Source organism: Pollicipes pollicipes, unplaced genomic scaffold (genome assembly GCF_011947565.3).
Source record: "Pollicipes pollicipes isolate AB1234 unplaced genomic scaffold, Ppol_2.1 Scaffold_7261;HRSCAF=8764_pilon_pilon_pilon, whole genome shotgun sequence".
NCBI lineage: Eukaryota > Metazoa > Arthropoda > Thecostraca > Pollicipedomorpha > Pollicipedidae > Pollicipes > Pollicipes pollicipes.
The window spans coordinates 53,475,505-53,496,553 of NW_023597054.1; the positions used below are offsets into that span (position 1 = coordinate 53,475,505).

Consider the following 21,049-nt stretch of genomic DNA (forward strand, 5'->3'; position numbering starts at 1 on the left):
GGCTCCGGCGCGGGCAGACGGGGCGGGCAGCGACGCGTGGACGTCGTCAGGTGTGCGGCGTAACCGCCTCCGATCGTCGGCGGCGACGCGTCCCGATGGCAGACCGATAGCCGCTGTCGCCGCGCCAATGACAGTCATTACCGGCGCACCCGGGGACGCTCTGTCAACGCGCCCTGTCCAGCCGGAGGAGGCGGCGCGAAGCTACTTCCAGTTGACCATCGATTTTGGACGTTACACCGGCCGTGCGGGCATTGCGCACGAGTCGGCGTCGGTGGCGCGGCGCGGCGGTGTGCGGGGCGCCACGTCGGCTGGCGCTCCGGCAGTGCGTCTCCGAAGGTGCCGAGGGGCGCACGACCGACCTGCCAGTCCGGGCCGCGCATGTGACTGTGCCCCGTCGGTCGTCTCTGCCGCCGCCGCACCCGCCCGCCCGCCAAGCTGGAGGCCCACGCCCCCTTCCACGTCGTGTTCGGCAAGCAGGGCGGCCAGTTCGCCGCCGCCAAGCTCGACTCGGACCCGTACGTGCGGGCCAGCCTGGAGCGCCAGCACCTGACGGCCATGCTCGCCGCCATGCCGACGCTGATGATGCCCGGCGCGCCGACCATCACCACCATGGCCAACCCGGCGCCCATCGCCGTGGCCCAGCACAAAATGGAGAGCTCGCCGCAGCTGAAGAGCTGCTCCTCCAATAAGTCAGGTAGGCGGTCGGCCGGCGGGGGAGCGGCGCGCGGGGCGCCGGCCGGCTCGGTGGCTCTCGTGCTAGCTACTCCGCGCCCCACTCACCACGGAGCGTGCCTCGAGCCGGCGGCGAGCGAGCGGCCGGGTCGCTACGGACGGCTGGCAGCCGATCAGCTTGGCACTGGCGTGTGCTCTTCGGCGCTCGAATTCCGCCGTGCAGCTCCGGGCACTCACAAGCCGATAAGTACTGCGAGGTAGTTCAGATGTCGTGCTGACTCAGCAATGGTTCATAGGCGACCTAAAATTGCTTGTTAAAAAGGACGGGAAAGCACTCGTGATCATTATTTTTTATTGCGCAGCTACGAACATACTCCCCACGCCCAGAAGGGCGGATGATGCATGTGTTTTTCCCAAAATATCAGTGCTCCTACGTTTTTTTACTGACGCTTAAGTCTGCTGCTGCTGTTGTGCCTATTGAAGGTATTGCGCTGCATACCAGTTGGGTGTAGCGATACAGTTGGCTTGCGTAAAAAAGGTTATTGTGTCAGGTTCGTCTGCGCTGGGTAAAGTTTGCTGCTAGGGTGCGCTTGAGAGGCACGCAAGGCAGCATTATTCGTCTTCCACTCTCCACTCCTTGGGCGGACAGACAAACTCACAGCGGGCGGGTACAGCACGACCCGATCCAATGTGGCCACTCCCAGGCTGATCATGCGACGCGGCCGTGATGGCGTGCGCTCGAGGACGCGCACCGCTCCGAGCGGACAGCACCTGCCGAAGCGGGTTCGATAGGCTCAGCGCGCTCCCTGTCCTCTCCCCGGCCGGATTGGGCTCCTGCTGGCAGTGGTACGTCGGCCTACGTCGGCCCGGTCAGAGTCGAGCTCTCGGCACCGAGCGACCGGCGTGCTTCACGTCCTTTGCGCCCAATTTTTTCAATGGCGATGGAGAAAGCCGGGAAGTCACCAGAGGATGCTCTCGCACTGGGGTGGTTTGCTGGTGACAGCGGATGGCTCTGTGGCTCCGATCCGGCTGTGTCGCGGCGGTCTCAGGAAACAATCAGAAAGATCGTCTCTCTGGTAAGCCTTAGATCCACGCTGTCGCCATTGATGTAAGGCTTAGCTGTTACTCTGTCATCGAGCCCGGCACCACATGTCACCGTCCGCCGTTGCGTGATCAACTCATCATTGCCTCTGCGGAGGTCGCCAGCCACAAAGAAAAGCAGGTGGCGATTATCGCCTTTTCGGAAGTCAGCCAACAGATAATAGAGCCGGTGACTGATATTTGATTTCTTCGTCTTTCTGCAACCTCTCTGCCTCCCTCCCTCGTGGGTCGGTGGCGGTCTGTTGAGGGCGATAGTGACCGCCCTCTGCCCCGATCGACTGCAGTCGGCCGGCCCTCAGAGTCTCCCCGCTGCGGACGCCGGCCGGCAGCCGTAGCAGAACCCCTCCCTTGCGCCCTGCGTGAGGCGTCGCGCCGCCTGCGGGCCTCCCCCCTGGCGCAGTTTCAGCGGTGACTCCGGTGGATCTGTGACGCGCGGACGTGCGGACGGGCCGCGCCGAGTATTGACCAAGCTCTGTGCTGCCATGCAGAGTCCCGCGCTGCATAGGAATTATTTGGCTCACAGTCCGGGTAACTTACGGTGTCAGTATCATGCAGAATTATACCCTCGGGCGTTACTGTTCCGTTTGCCGAGAGGCTGACAGGAGCCGGCCTCCCCGCGGACGGCTGGCGCCTTCTGAAGAATTCCGAGCGGCCCATACATCACGCCCGGCGCGTTCGCGGCGCACCAGCTCTGTCGTCGGATGACGCGGCGTGTTTCCGCGCGCTGCGGTCGGCGCAGACAGGCCATGTTTTCCCGGTTGGAGCGGCGCGATACTAATTCGACTATTTCACCGGCTGCCAGAGGCGTAATTGCGCCGGGCGGCAGCGGCTCTGTTTGTGATGCGCCGGCCGCCGGCGCGCCGCGTGCCGCTGCCGCCGGCACTCCGCCGCTCCGCCTCTCCGACTCTCCGCCACTCCGCCCCTGCGCGGCGTGGCACCTCTGGCCCCTTCGACTCCGAGCGGCGGAGGGTCGGCAGCCGTCCGGTCACCGCCGGCGTGCCTCATGAGTCAGGCGGCAGGGACGCTGGCGCTGACTGCGGCGCGCTGGTCACCCATGCCCGCCCTGGTCGAGCCCTCCGGAACGGCGCATGACCGGCCGTGGTCGAGCCTCCCGCCGACCGTGACCGGTGTACGACCGACCGTCGTCGAGATCTCCTCCGACCGTGACCGGTGTATGACCGGCCGTGGTCGAGCCGGCGCTCCGAGCCGTCGGGGGCGCCCTCGCCGTGACCGCGGTCCATGCGGCACTGTAGCCTCGCTTCAACTCAAGTCGAAAGCCCTGCATTGTGGTTTGTGGGGTAACTCGTTGTTTGCTGTCCGATTTTCGTCTGACACGTTCTCAAAAGTCGGGCGGGGCCTGCTGTTAGCTTTTTAAATGCGATGTGATCGAGCCCAAGCTGCAACAATTGTCGGAAAGGACGAAGGGCTTGACAGCAAGCTCGGCTCCGATAGGAAACTGCACGGCTGTAGCGATTCGTTCCACGTCTGATGCTTCTAATGACTGCAACGGTTGCATCAACGTTCGGTGTCATATCGTAGTTAGGCTGGTGGACTGAAGCGCGCTCTGAAGAGTTAGATGCTGTCTGTCAATGGGACACCTTGCTGTCAACCTCATTCAAAAGCCGGGAAGCCAATCGCCTTTCCCGCGTTTGCCGATGGTTCCGGACGTTGCACGTGTGCCTGGTGATGACTTTTTCAGTAGCAGTCCCGATGCTAAAGGCACAATTTATGGCGTTTCACTGCTGAGAGCCAGAAGCACTGGACCACTTTTGTAAGAGAAACATCACAAATATTACTCAGGCCTTAAATCGGGCGAGTGGAGATGGAAGCAATTTATTTTGCTATCACAGAGTGCTCGAACTATCAAAGGAGTAGCAAAGTGCGCTTGAAGTTCGAAAAGACACTCGAGGCCGGTGAACCGATTAGGAAAATTGAGCGGAGGTTCTTTGGCTGTTATGCTTTTTGTTTAGCTATATGTGTATTCTACCACTGTGTGGTAAGCATTCTCATTTCTCCCCAAATAGAAGAGGCCGACATCTCTTCTCGAAACAAAAAAAATTATATCACAAGTGGCCAGGAGCGATTTATAGGAGTTCCTGTTCGTTCGAGACCCGGGGTTGATAGCTCCACGCCTGGTCACGGTTAGTGTTGTCAGCGCGTGATCAGGTGCGATTTGCGGCGAATTAAACGTTGGTGTCACTGGTATTTTGTTACGCTGCCGGCCGGTGTTTGGTTTGCACAGTTGTCGGGTGTGCAAGCTGTAAATGGGTGGCGCCAGCGGCTGATGACTAGGTTGGGCGGTGGAGGGGGGGGGGGAGGGGTGCTTTGGTGTTCCTTTCATTGAAATCTTGATTTCCGTGGAACGCCTTAAGTGCGGTGTGTCCGATTACTGGAAGGTGCCTGTACCCGTGGCGCCCGTTGCTGATAGATGCCCCGTGCAGTCTGTGACTGGCCGGCTTCCCGTGCTTGCTAGACACTCGCCTGCGCCTGAGCGAGCAGTCTGTGACTGTGGCCGGCTTCCCGTGCTTGCTAGACACTCGCCTGCGCCTAAGCGAGCAGTCTGTGACTGTGGCCAGCCTCCCGTGCTTGCTAGACACTCGCATGCGCCTGAGCAGGCAGTCTGTGACTGTGGCCAGCCTCCCGTGCTTGCTAGACACTCGCCTGCGCCTGAGCAAGCAGTCTGTGACTGTGGCCAGTCTCCCGTGCTTGCTAGACACTCGCCTGCGCCTGAGCAAGCAGTCTGTGACTGTGGCCGGCTTCCCGTGCTTGCTAGACACTCGCCTGCGCCTGAGCAAGCAGTCTGTGACTGTGGCCGGCCTCCCGTGCTTGCCGGACACTCGCCTGCGCCTGAGCGAGCAGTCTGTGACTGTGGCCAGCCTCCCGTGCTTGCCGGACACTCGCCTGCGTCTGAGCACATCGTGACCGACACTCCGAACTGCACGGAGCGCGGCAAAGTTACTCAGCTCCCGGTAACAAATCCAATGGCCGTCAGCAGTTGGAGCCGTCTCGTGAATATTAAATATCATAAGTTAGCAAATCAACTGCAAGGTGGCATCACGCAAAGATGTTGCATTTCGAGGCTCCTCACCCGTGCGTGACTCGGTGACGTTGCTCTGGAGCGTAAGATATTTCTCTGAAGTAAAGTGCAGTAGCATGACACAAATTTCAGGCTAATAAGTATTGCATAAACCGACGTTGGTTGTCAATTTTGAATGGAGATGCACTTTTTGGTGTCAGGCACCGTTACTTGTTCCCCAATTTCTGGCCAATAAGTTAGTATCTTGGCGACCAGGGCGTGTTAAGTCATGAACACCGCCCAGGGGAGGCAAAGGTTATCCAAACGGGCCTTGTGTCGTTTCCTGCCGCCATCGACGAGCCGGTGGATTAAATTGTTTAGCCTAGAGCGAGCAGTCCCGACCCTTCCCCTGGGTGCAGGTTTGTGCCCCCCCCCCCCCTTCCCAAGCATGGCCTAGCGCTCCTTGGCGTCGAAGGCCGGCGATGTCCTTGCGTTTCTGTGTAGGGGCCTATGCTGAGCGGAACCATGGGGGCTTGTAACATTATTCAGGAGCGCTACTTTGGCACTAAGTGGAATTATTCAGGTGAGTAGGCTGAGTTGTTCTGCAGAATGGTACAACTTTCCTCTTCATTGTATTGTTTATTATTCCGTGCAGGGAACTTCCCAATCTGTCACTTAGTGCCTTGGTAACATACGTATCTTTCTGGAGAGGGTCTTGAACTAAACTTTGAACGTGTGGAATACAGAGTCGGCGCGAATTAATTCATGATGCTGTCAGACTGAGCACGCCGTAACAGTCAAAATTTTCAGCGTTAATGTTACAGCATGCTGTTAAAAGTTTACGTTTCATTATCTAATGCACCATGCCCTTGACTGCCTCCGGTTGGCATCAGTGATCGATGTCAGTCTTTTCCGGGTCCGCCCGGTTATTTTGCCGACCCCTGTGAAGGCAGCGCTATCCTCGCTGTGTGCACGTGTTGGGGGGAGGTCAAGCACCGTTATTGGCTCTCGAAAAAAGTATGCGGTAGATGACATAAGACTTGCTGCCGTCGTCATGCCGATGATGATCAGATGACGTGGTTTCAGTTGAAGTTTTGCTGTTTAACTACTATTGAGGACCATTTGTGAACGGCTGCCAGAACAGCTGTGGTGTTGAGACACTGCTGACCAGCCCGTGCCGCTTGCCTGCCGCTGCTGGGTGGAGCAGCGCGCGCGAGCTAGCCTCGGTGCCAGGTCCGGTGTCCTTGGGACGTGCAGTGAAGCCAGCTCCACTCGGCCGCCCCCGCTCACGCGATGACATGCTCCGGCGGCGGTCACCCCACCCCAGCCGGGCCGAGCTAGGCCGCGCCCGGCCCCCAGACGCCGGCCAGAACGGCCACTGTCTGGTCCGCCGGAACCAGACAACGCCGTAAATTAGGCTGTCCCGCCGATCCCGTTCACGGCGTTCCGTTACATTTGCTATTTGACGGGGCGCGACGTTTCGTGTGAAAGCCTCGAAACGACGGCGGGCCTAACAGCGATACTCCTCGGCCGCGGAGGGCAGGATACTGGCGGCGGCGTTGCAACGCCGCGCATCATTCAGTCGTCGATGGCCGTTGTGTGCGGTATCTCCGTCGAGGGCAGCCCGCGGCGGGCGTTCCATCCCGGCGCGACCGGCGGCGGCGGCTTCACTGCGAGGCAGGGCTGGACGTGCCCCAAGCTGACGCATGAGCCCCGCCCCGGTGCGGGCTGGGGTGCGCCGCGTCCGAGACCGACCGCCGTGGAGCGGCCGCCAGCCGCGCCCGGCCGGGCCGCCGAGCGTGCCGCCGGCCGCCCGGTCGCCTTTTAAGCAGTTCATCTCGCCATTACAAGTTGATGGCTGTTTAGCCGGGCCGGACAGCTCCCGCGGGGGCCACTGCTGCTCGCCGGGTCATTCGGCCGACCCGCTAACAGCATTATCTGGCGGCGGCGGGGGCAGCGACGCCTGCGTGCCGCGTCGTCGCCGTTCCCCTAATGGTGACGTAGTGTTGTGTTTATGCGCGCCCATTGGCCGCTATGTCTCGCCATTGAGTGATCAGCGCCGCTAGCGCTTTCGCTTAAACCGGACTGGCGGCCGCTGCTTCATTTGCACAGCCGCCCCACTTCCCCAAGCATATTAGCTACCATGTACAGCGCCCGCTCAGCAAATTGTTTTTTTCCGAGCCGGATGAAAAATGGGCGGACGTGCCTGCGCGGGGGCTGGCTCGCAGTGACGACGCGGCGCCGCGGATGCCGGCGCGCCGCCGTGTGTTTTTATCGGTGGTCGGCGTCCGCATCAAAATAGCGCGTTTCATTTGAGCCGAATGGGTGCGGGGCTTGGCCCCCAGCCCGTGCGGACCGTCCGTAATTCGGTGCCGTATATCTGCGGCCCTGGGGCTCAGCCGACGCTTTGGCTTCTTATCATTCTTTGATTGGATCCCGTTCGACGCAGCCGGTCAGCACGCCGGCGCTCCCCTCTCCTCTCCCTTTTCTCTGCCCTCCCCCCTCTGTCCCTTTACCTTCTCTCACGCTCTGGTCACCTCTCTCCTCTCTTTTCTCTACATATCCCCCTGTCGTCCGGTCTGTATTTTTCCTCGCACTCCCTCCTCTTCTCTCACCATCTTCCCCTCTTCTATTTCTTTCTCTCTTCGTAGCCCATCATCGCTGCTCCCGTTTCCCGTGCTGCTTCCTCTGGCTTTTTTGTGACCTCACTCTTCTTTTCTTTCAGTTCTCGTTCTCCCTCATCATTCTTTAAAGTGTTCCATCTCATTTTGATCACTTTTCACCCATTTGGTGTTTCATGTGGTACATCTGGGCTGGCGCTATATTAGCATGGTCCTCCGTGCCGTTTCCGACTGGAGCCGTTATCGCCCCGGCCGCCCGCCGCTTGGTCACTCGCACTCATTTCCAATAGCTCATATACGCTCCGCCACCATTCGACGGGATATTAGGAACAGAAGTCTGCCGTAAAATACAATCACAAAGGCATTTTAAAAGTTTTAATTATAAATTTGCCGGAAGCCATATATCGTCAATTGGCAATCAGATTTTCTTGCCATTGCCAGTGGCGCTTGGCGATAATTTATGCTCTCCAGCGCGGCCAATTTATGAGCGTATTGTTCGGATATGGCTCCGTTATCATGGGCCGATCGACCGGCCACGAGGGTGCTCCTGGCATGATTTTTAATGCGTTGCCATCACTGTACGCGGCCGATGTCGCATTGATGCGCGGTCGCGCTGCTGACTCCTGATGGGGCTGAGCCCACGTGTTCCCGCACTACGTGGCCTGTGTGACAACTCGGCGGGGGGACGGCCGTGCAGGCAGCGCCGGCCGCGGACCGCGCGCAGCCGGTCGCCGGTGAGTGGCGGGCCGACGGCCGCCCGTCGCCCCGCGCAGTGCCGATAAAGCTGGGCACCCGATTGCCGCCGCCTCTCGCCGGCCGTCTCGGGGAGGGGGGGGGGGGGGGGCGGCCGGTCGCTCGGGCGTCACGGCCCGTTTGTGCGGCGTCCGTCTGGAATCGACCCAGAGGCCCGGCTCCGCGGCTGTTCCCCTGCTCTCGACTGTGGGGCTGCGCCGGGCCCGACCGAGGGTTTGGTGTGGTCGGACCCCGGCCCGTGTCCAGGCCCCGTCCTCGGGGCGTGGCTCGACCCGACCGTGACCTCTGCGCCTGTGCCGGCGGCGGGCGTGGCTCGTCAGCGGTCGCGGCTCGTCTGCGGCGCGGCCTCGGTGCCCGCGATCCGTCTGCGGCCGCGGCCGGACCTCGGCTGGTGTTCTGTCGCCGGCCGCAGCGCCATGGGCCGTGTCGGCCGGCCGGCTACAAATTTCAGCGGCCGTCCGACGGGCATGGCCCCCTTCCGCCGCCTAACCGCCTCGCCAGCCGAGCGTGCCGAGATATGGCCCGGGTCAGCGGGAGACGGCGACAGGCGGCGTCCGCGGCCCTAGTGGGGCAGACAGACGACGACTGTGGACACGGCCCGGCCAGACAGCGTCCTCAGTGTCAGCTGAGGGCTCACAGGCAGTAGTCATCGACACTGCGCGGGCGTGCGGACAGGGTTCGCAGGCCCAGCTCAGGGCAGGCGTCGGCTGCCGATGCAGCCGGAGCAGGCAGGAAGCGTCCGCAAACCTTCCCGGTGCGGTGTCTTCGGACCAGGAGTGGTTCAGACAAGTGACGTCAGCATACCCAACTTTGGGCGTAGCATTGTTTGCGAACGGCACTGTTCATGGGTGCTTTCTATGTGTTTTCCCAACCCGCTCAGCACGGTGCGTTTCGGGTCGGTGCGCGTACTCGTTAGCAGCATTTGAATCTGTATCGTCTCTGTATGTATGTATCTGTAATTCTTTGTTCCGTCTTAGTGGCTCTGTTCCTGTGACCACTACTATGCATCTGTGATGATCGCCTCCTCTATCCAAATAATTAGATTTGTCGGCTCTTGGCGTTCTTTACGACTTCTGTGCCGAACAGCGGTTGCATCAACTGGAAGGGCCGGACAAGCTAAGCGAAATAAACTCATCGACTGATGCCTATGAATCATGGCCCCTTCCTCGGTGTGGACTCTCAGAGCTGTCAAACGGCCTCCTCTGCTTGCTCGTTCTCTCTTTGTCCTCTTCCTCTCATCATGTCTATCCTCACCATCTGTCCCAGTGCCGTCTCTCGGTGTGTCATCCTCCCTCTGCCGGCGGCTTGTGCCTGCCTCGGTGTGAGAGCGGCTCCGAAGCAGCTCTTCGCTGCTCTTGATCCGGCCACGGACAATTGGAAAGTGTTTGTGTGATTTTACGAGAACACGTAAGCGAAAAGCGCAAGTAAACAAACGCCGCAGTCGCGTATTTTGTCTTCCACATGAGCCATCACCGCCTAAACGCCCCTTTGTTCGGCACTGCCCGTTATTTGCACCACTAGCGCCGCGTATCGGGCGGTGTTTCCGGTTGTGCGTGGTCGGCCGGCGGCCGCTCATCCCCGCTTCCGGGCCGTAAGCGTCGATCCCGGCGGTGACCCGTGCGACCGCGGGCCGTGCCTCGCCGCGCCCGGCCCGTGACCGGGCCCGATTAGCGCCTCTGGCCGACAGCCGGCCCCCGTTCGGGCCGGGTATGGACGGCGCCGGCGCCGCCGGCCGTCGTATCTCGTCCGGCCGGCAGGTAGTCGGGCTGATTTAGGGGCCCGTTTACCGGCGGGCCGAGCACGTACGGCCGGGGCCGGCCGCGTGCGGACGCGCCGTGCCCGGCACCCCCGTCCGGTCCAACTCACCTAGAGCCGTATCGACCGGCGCAAGCATCGGCCCACAATACCGGCGAGGTGCAGGAAATTGCCGGCTTTGAAGCAGCCAGCGTCTGGCTGCGCTGCCGGCGCGCCCGAGGCAGAGTCGCGGGCTGTACGCCGGCGGCGGCTCTGCCTCGTTCCGCCGCGAAAGGTCACGTTGCTCTGGCATTGTTGTAAAATGCGTCGCCGCAGCGGCGGCAGTAAAAAGGCGCCACAATGGCCGAGGCCGGGCGTTTGGCAGGCCGGCGGCGCGCCCGTTCTGACATGCACCGCTTGTCGCCGAGCGCTGACAGCGGTCGGGCGCCGCCGCGGCTGGCGGCGTTTGGGGCCGCGCCGCCGGCGGCTGGCCGGGGAGTCGGTGCGTGTCGGCAACCGGGCGGGCCCGTCCCTGTCCACGGCTATTGAGCGGGCGTCGGCGCGCCCCCGGAGCCGGCACGGGCGCTATGGGAGCGGCGCTGATGAGACCCACAGGGACACCGCGCGCCGACGCGATCAATAGACGGGCCCCACCTTTTTCTAGCGATCATTTGGCTCGGCGGCTTGTGAATACTGCATCGGGCTGGGGCGCGTGGCCGGCTGCCGTGGCCGACCAGGTGTGTGCGTTAATCGCGGGGGCTGCCTCCGGTCGCCGCCGGCCGCCCGTGACCCGCCGGCGAGTTGATGACGCCCTGTCGGCCTCGCGTGCCGCGGCGCCCCGCCGGCCCCTCCCGCCGCGGTAAATCAGCACGACCGTCCGAGGAGACGCTAGATCATGCGGCGGCTGTCGCCGACCCCTCTGATTTATTCGCACCGGGCGTCGGTCAACACGTCGTCCTGCTCTGTTCGCTGGCGGTAGTCGCGCGACCGCCGTGACACGCACGAGGCGAGTCGCGGGACGGTCATGACACGCACGAGGCGAGTCGCGAGACGGCCCTAACACGTACCATGAGAGTCGCGAGGTGGCCGTGACACGCACGAGGCGAGTCGCGAGACGGCCGTGACACGTACGAGGCGAGTCGCGAGACGGCCGTGACACGCACGAGGCGAGTCACGGGACAGCCGTAACACGTACCAGGAGAGGCGCGAGATGGCCGTGACACGCACGAGGGGTGTCGCGAGACGTACGTGACACACACGAGGCGAGTCGCGAGACGGCCCTGACACGCACGAGGCGAGTCGCGAGACGGCCCTGACACGCACGAGGCGAGTCGCGGAACGACCGTGACACGCACGAGGCGAGTCGCGGAACGACCGTGACACGCACGAGGAGAGTCGCGAGACGTACGTGACGCACACGAGACGAGTCGCGAGACGGCCGTGACACACACGAGGCGAGTCGCGGGACGACCGTGACACGCACGAGGCGGTTACGGGACGGTCTGGACACGCACGAGGCGAGTCGCGGGACGACCGTGACACGCACAAGCCGAGCCGCGGGAGCACGGTTCACGAAGGCGGCCGTTTCGAGGGCATGTCACGATGCTGGCCCTGATACGCCTAGGCTGAGTTCCAAGGCGACCGTAACACGCGGAAGACCAGTCACGGGGTCTTCGCCGCACACCAGATGTTTGTTCCTGCCCGGATGTCACGCTTTTTTTTTGCCGGGACGTAGTGTCGTAAAGGGAAAAGGGGCAGGGATGTTGTGCCGACAGCGAACATCGATGCAACGTAGCCCAAAAATGGTCCATTATGAGATTTCTCCTCGGATTTGGCTGACTTTCTCGTCAATATTGTACACCCCCGGTTTCTGCCCTTTCCGGGGATTTGCCCGCTTTTATAGGACCTGAATTAGTTCCATTTCGTGATCATGGTGCAAGTGTGCCTGCTTGTCTTGGAAGGTGGGCCTTAACCACCATTGCCGGGTTCGTCCGACAGCGCCGACCAGCCGATGCGCGCTGACTGGGTCCCGGTGTCACGTGACCACCGGTGAGTGGTCGCTCACCTCGCGGACCTCGCTGCTCGGCTCAAAGAGCGTCGGCGTGTTGACGGGCATCGGCGGCCCCTCGGCCAATAGCATGTCGCGGCGCAAAACTATTCATCACAGATTGCCGGTGAATTCTTCCAAGTGTCGACCGCCGGTCGGAAATTGGCTGCATTGTAATCCAGCCGACGTGTGTCGGTCTGATTTCGATAGGGACACGTTGCTTTTCCAGATCTTGGCTGGCTGTATGCTGATGCCTGACTATATATAGCATCAGGAAGCTGTGCTTGAAAATGAGGTATGCGCACCGAAGGAAGATCGAGGAATTTCATTCGTTCTCACTGTGGGAGCTTTTGGTGTCGGATCCCGCGCTGAGATTAACAAGGCGTTTCCGCGTTACCGACGCGTGTATTTTGAGGCAACGGCGAGTTGCGGCTTGGATTTGTCCATTGTCAGCCATTTTTTTTTAGCGAAGGCATGTTAGGCATGTAACATGATCCGCACTGCACGCCAAGGGAGTCTACATGAAGGGTGCAAACTTTGATGACTTGAGTAGCTCCATCCGTTCGGCATGCGGTCTGAAATCGGATTTCTTTGCAAGTGCTGCTTCATATAGATTTCAGGGACAAAAACGCGGCTTTTTAAAGATGTTTCGGGTGAATGTTAGAGTTCGTACAATTGTGTCAGACTTGGTTTTCCTGCTTTTTTGCAAGGTGATGAGATCGCACCTTTCCATTTCCATTAACATGAAGAGAATGCAATTTGGTAAGTGCGAAAAATATACAAAACAAAGGCGGAGTATGACGAAGTAAAAAAAAAAACGGGTAATTGCATTGGTGACAGTGTCGGTCGATGTGTGTAACCAGTCGCCCACGCTCCAATGCAAACCGTGAACCCGCCTTCTTTTTGGCGGGTTCGTAAGGGCTGATGTCACATCCAAGTGGACGTAGCAGATCGAGATTTGAGGCCATCTGCACAGTGCAAGCGAATGGAATGACTACATTTCACGAAGTATTCAGAGTACATCCCGACACACAGATGCGGCAGTAGTTGTCTAGAAATCGGCCGCCGTCACCTTTTTCGAAACCGGTCTTAACTGTAGTACGCTGCAGCCGTAAGCCGAGAAAGACTGGGCCATGAGAGTTATACAGGCATATAATCTAGCTCACTGCGGTCGAAGCGCATGGAAGCTGCTTGCACTTTGCACGATGCATTGTTCACAGCCACCAAAAACGTAAATCATCACAAATTCAACGACTTGATCGACTGAAATTGCCCGGCCCGACCAGACCCGTGGCCAGCCAATTATCGAGCCGTGCTATTTGCGGATCGACGCTCTAATAGTGCAGCAATGAGCGTGCGCCTGCTAAAGTCATATGAAAGAGGTCTTTTCAATGCCCATGCACGAATTACCAAAGGTCTTTGTCTCGCATTGTTTGGGGTTTTGTACCGTGCACATCGTTATCATCGAGGCTGTAGTTTGAGTGAAGCTTGCTTGAATGGCGAAAAGGCTCGGCTCGGCCATCCTGGCCCGGCCCATCCGTCCGCCCATCCATGCGATATGTTTGCAGTCATTGATCACAGGTGGTGCACCTTGTGGTTACAAAAATCACAATGCCTCACAAGTTTTGCCGGATCGATTTTAAAGCCCTTGCACAGTAGCCGTTTGGTCAAGCACGATTTTTCTGCATGAGAAGGCATAGCCCTGTCTATTCGATCAACAGTGGAGATGCGAAGATATCGGTTCCAAAAATATTCGTTGTCCCAGCTTCCGGCGAGCTGTGATTGCAGCGGCACTAGGCCAGTGCGTGTTGACAAGGGGGATAACAGACGTCCACAGTGGCAGGTGTGAAACTTTGTGTGCAGTCGATCACTTGCCCTCGAGTGCAAACCATGGATCAGCTTGTTTGGAAGCTAATCCATGGGAATTTTGGATGGGAACTGAATCTCGGCAGCTAGAATAGATAAAGGCGGGAGCTGCACGGTGTACACGAAGGCATCGTCCACAAATCATCAAGCGGTCCAAGTGCTGGCCAACTTATAAAAGCGTCAGCAATCGACCGGGAAGGGCAAATGTCGCCTTTTTGTGAAATCTCGACGGAACTGACGCATGCCTAGCACAAGAGCACATGTGATGTCCCACACCTCGTCGTCATTGAGGCTTTACGACGCACTCAGCTGCTGAGGCTGTGTGGCGTCGCCCGCCTCCCACCCTGGCAGCAAGGGCGACCACCTCGGGAAATCGAACCTGTACGTCTGTTTCCCAGACGAGCAGCTTCATGTGACCCAACCGTTACACTATCGCCCCCCCCCCCCTCTCACTCCACCCTCTTTTACTCCGGAATGTTGGCTAAGCTTGCCCGCGTCCTGGATGTCATTGAACAAACTAGTGTTTGCAAAGGACGGGCCTTGTCGCTTGAGGTGGTAGCAGGCACTGGAGGCGTCCACGAAGCTCATGATGTGAGCAGGGCCGGATCCAGTGTAACGAGGAGGACATTTAGCCTGGTGCAGTGTGGGCTGTAATTACATTCCTGAGTTGGAGCTGAATGGTTATAGGCATGTGTAAACGACAGGGTTCGCTGGAATTGATCATTTAGAGTTTGACCTTGCGCCCTTTGGTTCACCATGTTACCGTTGAACCGCTCCCATACCCCGTGAAACTTGTGAGATGTCACCTTGGACCGACTGGTTTCCCGATTCCGCATCATCCTTCCTGGGCGGTGAGTAGGTATCGCCTTCAGCCTCTTGATCCTCAGCGCCGCCACTGTACTCTCCCCTCCCTCTCCTCGCGCATCTGTGGCGTTCTATTGCCGTCCGGCGGCGCACCTCTCCTCTCTCTCCCTTCTCCCCTGCCTCCTCTGCAGCCGCCTCCCCCGTGTGTCTCAGGCCCGGCCCCGGTTCGCGGGGCCGGCTCGGTCGCTCTGCCGGCCGGCCTCGAGCCGCTCTGCCGGCCCGCCGCGCGGCCCCAGCGGCCCCGGCCGGCCCGCCGCAGCGCCGGCCCTGAGCATGGCGGATGGAATGACGGGCCGACGCGTCCCAAAAGATTACCTGCTCGGCCGCGATATAATGAGAGTGACGGCCGAAGAGGCTTATCTGGGCCGGCGGCGGCGGCTGGTGGCGCGCGCACTGGGCCGCACCGGCGCGATACGGCCCGCCGATAGCGGCCGAGGCGACGGGGTGTATCGAGAGCGAGTGACGGCGCGCCAGGCCCCGGCGATCGCGGCCGGCCGCTCCGCCGGCGCACACCGCACCTGGGCCGAGGCGGCCGGGCCGCCGCCCCTGGCCGAACGACGGCCATTATCTGGTGAAGTGTGCCTGTTTTGACCATTGCGTCGGTGAAAAGATCAGATTCGGCCGGCGCGTAGTAGGTGCTGCGTTTTTAGCGCCAGCTGCCGAGCGCTTGACGGCTCGGTTCAATGTAGACTGTGCCGTCGCACAGGGGTGCGCGCGGTGCAGTGGAGCAGCGCAGGCGTGTACCGCTGTGCTGACCCAGGCGTCGTGGCGAGCGTTTGACCGGATAAGATGTATAATTTAGTTTTAACCGAATTAGAGTGCTTATTTCCTATGCACCAGTGTGTTGTGTTATCCACTCGTAATGGCTCTCGATTCATTAGTCCAGAAGTTGGCGTTTCACTTAACAGAACTTTGAAGTCGAAATACAGGCAAACCTAATCAAAACTCAGCATCCAAGTGGTAAATGTTTATGAGGAAAACGTCAATCGATTATCACATGTCCACCATAGAGGAGGGCACCGATAATGCTCTGCCCCCTCCCCCCACCCCCGTATTCCTGATAGCATCGCTGTTTCCGCCCGTGTGAATACATGTTCGTTTCACGGAGCCTGGACAACCGAGCAAATCCTTTGGATGCTTCACTTATTTTGGGCAAATCCTTTTGAAATTGAACTTGTCAAGAGTCAGATTGTTCGTGCTAAGCTATCGTCACGGCCATGCCATGAGCAGTCCGATCGCTGGAAATCGCGGCTTCCGCACCGCACGCGCTGGCGTGGCACGCCTGGGGAATATTAACAGCACGTCCACGGGCGTACATGGTCCTCTTTTGCTCGCGCAACGCTTCCTTGATTCTCCTGCACAAAACAGTTGTTGAATTGCTTGCCCCGTCTCTGAGTGGGTAACTCATTCGATGCGTGCGTCGCGTACCCGCGATGTGCCGTTCCCATGTGGAGGGCGCCATGTTGTCCACCGACTTGACGCAGCGCCGGCGGCCGGTGCACGAGCCTGGGGAATATTCGTGTCTGCGCCGCCACCGCCGCTGTCCTTCGTGCGACCTCGCTGGTGCTCCAGCCGACCGGGCCGCGCGTCCGGACGAGCCCGTGGCCGCGCCAGATTGGCCGAGCGCAGCTGCCGCCGCGCTCGACAACTGCCCGGACACATCGGCCCATCGGCTCGTTACACGGGCCCGCGCCGCATCCATTATGCTCAAGTTTTCCCCGGCAAGAGCACCCATGCCGCCGGCACGCCTTCAATGAGGCCGGGCGTAAATGGATTAGAGACGTCCGGGGCGGCTGCGCGGGGACCGGCCAGAGTCTGCCGGTCCCTGGCCTAATGCTGGCCGGCCGATTAACGCGCCCGCCCGATCCCCTGCTCGATACGTCCGTCCCAATTTGATGCTCTCGACCAACTTAAACAAGTGCCGGAAGGGCCCTGCGGGGGCCGACGAAGACGGGGCCGGTCGCGGCCGCCGGCAAGCGTTGGCCAGCGTCGCCGTGATTACCGCGTCCACACGTAAGTTATTGTGCTCGGTGGCGGGAGCGATTGGCGCGTGCGCTCCGGCCTGATCTAATTTATTCTTCATTTTGTTGGAATTGTTTCAGATTAACTTCACGTAGCTGGAAGAGCACAATAGAAGTTCCATTGGCTTAAGAATTTAATAGAAAGACAGCTCGGTCAATTCAGCGGCGGAGAATTCTGCGTCCCCTTGAGCCGCGTCCGGCTTTCGGGCGGCGCTCGCACAATAGGCGACGCCTGGGCATGGACTAGCCGGGGAGACGTGCCGTTGCCGGCTGGTCCCAGATCGGCCCGTAAGTTTGCAGCGTCGCAATCAGACAAATGGCGGGGCGGCACCCTGACGCGCCGACTCCCACGTGCCCGCGACGGAACAGCCGGCTGGAGACGGACAATCCCGCCCGCGCGTGTGTGTATGTGAAGGGCAGCATTGTCCACGGACAGTGCTGCCCCGGCCGAGGCACAATCCGGCCGACTTGTGCCGGGTTTGCGGCGGTTCAGAAAGGACTCTTTGACCGCTGGCCGCACTGCCGCCTGGTGCGCGGCATTCAGTGAGCTGCGGCCGCCCGGTGACCGCCCGGCGGCAGTCCGGCTGCCGTCTCCCCGCTCCGCCAGCGCCGTCGGCTCTAATTGATATGCGGCCGGCCGCGACGCGCGCTTAGTGCGGCTGACGGACTTCGACGGCTGGCGCATGACTGGCGAGCCGAGCCGAGCCGAGCCGAGCCCAGTCCGGAGAGTGCGCCTCAGTGCCGTCCGTGAGTTGTACTGGACCACCGTCCCACACTGCGTCACCTAACTTTGTCTCATCGTACATTTCCTCGAGCCTTCCTCCTTCTGACGTGGCTTGGAATAGGACGACACGACAGACGTCATGCCAAAGGATTCTTCTAGCAATAACAAGAGGCGTGTTACGTCGGCTGTTAATGCCTTGAATTATGCCGAATTATGACGACCCGGGTGACGTCGCCGACGATTCAGAGAACGGTATCACGTCATTGTGAAAGAGCCTATCGTATTTGACAGCTTGTGGGAATGGTGGCAAGCTGAGCCTTCGTTCACGCGTCAGCGGACGTGGGCGATCGCGCTGGCTGTGGCGGACCGGAGGAAACAACTGCAGGCAAGAGCCTTGTGTTCTTTTGGTGTCCAACGAAGAGATTGGCCTTCGGTGCGCTCTTGCTGATCAGCCACCCGGTCCACTTCTAACCCGTATTTACTGTCGCTTAGGCTTCCAGTGGCGCGGGCTTGAGATATGGGCCGACTCGATGTCCCAAATTCAGCGGAAACACATTCGCCAAATCAAAAGTTTTGCAGCTAAGCCTTGGCTGGGACTGAGAGTGCATCTAATGCCAGGCTTTATTCCCGCTGCCCCCGACAGTGTTGGGCTTCAGACATATATCTGGGCGCGAGAGTTTGTGTCACACGCTGACTTCGCTCGTAAAGTCAGGCTATTCAGCGATTCTCGCGAGATTTTTCATACCGCTCTTCAGCCACATCCCATTCGAATCTGGCGTCCGTGCCGGCCAATACGCCGGCGGCTTTCTTTGCCTGTCGGCGGCTGCCAAAGAGCAGCCGGGTGTTAATTGTATCCATCTGTCGCGATATACTATTCATTGCGCTTGTCCAGCCGCATCCAAAATGCATGCAATCGGGCGCCGGCGCCAAATGAAGGCCGTCGGGGCGCCACAGCACCATCCTGCGGCCGGAAGGGACGTCGCTGGTTACCGTCCGGCTCCCCTTGGGTCGTCCCCACTCGCCGCCCTGCTAAATATCTGATGTGTTAAATGTCGGCCGGGCGCCGGCGGCGCGCGCGCCGGCTCCGTGTCAGTCGGAGCGGCACGCCGCCGGCCGCCGCCCGTTTTGTTTACCGGCGCCGCTATTGACTCGTGACGTCACGGGGATGTCGGCCGCCCTGCGCGCCTGTTCTCCAAATGAAGCGCTGAAAAATGATCTCATTTGCTACTTCCGTCGTGTTGACCGAAGTTTGCCGGGCGGCGAGGTGTAGACGGCCGCCGGAGCGGCGGGCCGCGCGCCGCGCGCCGCGCCCCCGGCTAGTAATGGCCCGTCGGAAGCCCCACGCGGCCCGCCCGATCTGCCTGCTTATTTCCCCCAGGACGACCGCCTGTGGGCTGTGATTAAAGCGCCTTATCCGACGCGGCCCGTTATTTGTCTTCGTTTGACCGGCGTATTCGGCCGCCGACCGCTCGGAATAGGCTGCGGCGTGCAGGGCGGCGGCCGAGCCATGTCATGAGCTGTGCAACGCGTGCGTCCGGCTGGTCCTGCACCGCGACACACGGGACATGCGTGTCCCGCTGGTCCCACGCCGCGGCACCCGCGACATGTGTGTCCCGCTGGTCCCACGCCGCGGCACCCGTGACATGTGTGTCCCGCTGGTCCCTCACCGCGGCACACGGGGCACGTGTGTCCGGCTGGTCCCACACCTGGGCGACAAGAGACGCGCGGGTGGAGGGTCGCCGGAGCTCTTCTACGCGCTGGCTCCAGTTCGCGCCGGTAATTCGCATAGATCCGCCGCTACGCTCATGACTTTCGGCGTCCCGGTCTTGACGCGCGGAGATTATCGGGGAGCCGGCTCAGTGGAGCGGCGTATGCTGGCGTCGCACGCCAACTCGGGCGGGCGTGTGGACGTGTCGAGCGCTAACTTCGGCCCGGGCCGCCGGCGCTATGGTGTCGTGTGTCACATACCTACCAGTGGTATGCTAATACGGGTATCCGGAGCCCACAGCGAGCAGTTGGACGGTTGAGAACGGCAACTTTGCCGGAGTTCTCTCGTGCTCTGTCGGAGTAGTGCATTTCGCTTTGTCGTCGTGCGCGACGTATTCCCGATACATCATCGACTCTATCAGCTCGATTTGTTTGTGCTCTTCGCAGTTGTTTGCAGCATTGCTTCCATCCTCACCGGCCAAGATAAAAGTGTTGTGAAAATAAAGAAAGGTCGGTCTAAACAAAATGTATGGAATATAAACTTTGTTTATAAATCCTTTTACCATCGACGTTTTTCGTTTTTGTTTCAGTTATATGTACATGGTTGCGTTTGATTGGTTTTTCACGTTGACATATTGTGTCTGGATGGATGCCGAAGGGGTCAATGACATACCGAAGGGGTCAACGACAGCGAGTTCCCCAGGGGTCAATGTCGTCCTGACTTTACTAATGCCGCTGGCTCGCTGTAGGTTGAGGGCGCCCTTGACGATGTTTACGACGATTGAAGGATTAAGATAGCTTGATTTAAACAGCCTGCTCCGTTCAGTTATGATGTATGTGTTGTCCAGATGTATTTGTGTATCAAATGAAATGCGCGTTGTGTAGAGCACATTCATACGATGTCCCATCGCTGTCGCCAGCGGGCTGTCCACGTGGTACCTTCTGGTCGGAAGGCTCTGCTGCAGACGTGTGCACTGTGTGCGGGCGGTATTTTGTATGAGTCAGGAAAGGGAATCGATGAAGAGCTTGCGCATAGCCGTGTCGGTGTCGGCGCCGGAAAGAGGTGGCCGCTGGCAAAGGTCACGGCTGGTAGCACAGGCTGCCCGCGCGGCTGTGACACCGGGCTCGCCCGTGGTTCCATTGTACTGGCGGCGGCGGCTCCTGTTCACAGCTATCGACTGCTTTTGGGGACAGCCTCCGACTCGGGCATTTGAATTATTTGATGTTCTATTTCCGGCGCAGTGCATTAGTTCCACATTGCACAGTTAACGGTGGGAATTCGGATGCCGGTAATTCAGGATGGACTGTTTCTGCAGTGTTGGTTGTCTGTGGATGCTCTGTGACAGCCCGTAGAACTAACATGAGTTTCCTTGCGTCCGCAGAGCACTTTCACATATTCGTCGGCGATCTCAGTCCGGAGATTGAGACCCACACTCTGCGGGACGCGTTCGCCCCGTTCGGAGAGATCTCGTGAGTACCGTGCGTGGGTGCGCTCCAGCCTCCTCCGCGCCGGCCGTGTCCTGGCCCCCGACGCCGCCCCCGGCACAACGCGGGCTGAGACGCAGCTGCCGCCGGCGCCTCTGGCAGGCCGAGCTTGTGACGCCCGGCCGTCGGTGGTCAGCGGTTCGCGTGAGCCCGATCTCAGTGTATTAACGAGCCCCGAGCTGGACTGGCAGCAGCCTGCAAGGACAGCGGCATGGGGAGTTGTCGTTTATGCAGCGGGTGCCGTGTCAGCGCCTCGTGCCGCCGCGTGTCTGTTGCCCTGGAATGTGTTTTGAGCGTGTAGGCCATGTCGCTGCTGAGTCATCCGGAGTTAAACTCATCATCAGCATTACTTGCGGCAAGTGGAGCCAAGCGTCATGATGTGGCGACCTCCAGCGAGCGCGACGAAGTGTGTGTAGAAAATCCATATTGGCCGCATGG

The 21,049-nt window shown here is 59.9% G+C and overlaps 1 protein-coding gene across 2 annotated transcripts in view; it reads left to right on the forward strand.

Annotated features, from left to right (window-relative positions):
• The first annotated feature begins 336 nt into the window (after positions 1-336).
• Positions 337-21,049, forward strand: part of LOC119112444 (nucleolysin TIA-1) — a 58,929-nt gene continuing 38,216 nt past the window's right edge. For both annotated transcript variants that reach the window (XM_037236631.1, XM_037236632.1), the window contains exons 1-2: positions 337-694; positions 20,509-20,596. In XM_037236631.1, coding sequence (XP_037092526.1) covers positions 556-694; positions 20,509-20,596 — 227 coding nt within the window. In that variant the 5' untranslated portion in view covers positions 337-555. The remainder of the gene's footprint in view (positions 695-20,508; positions 20,597-21,049) is intronic.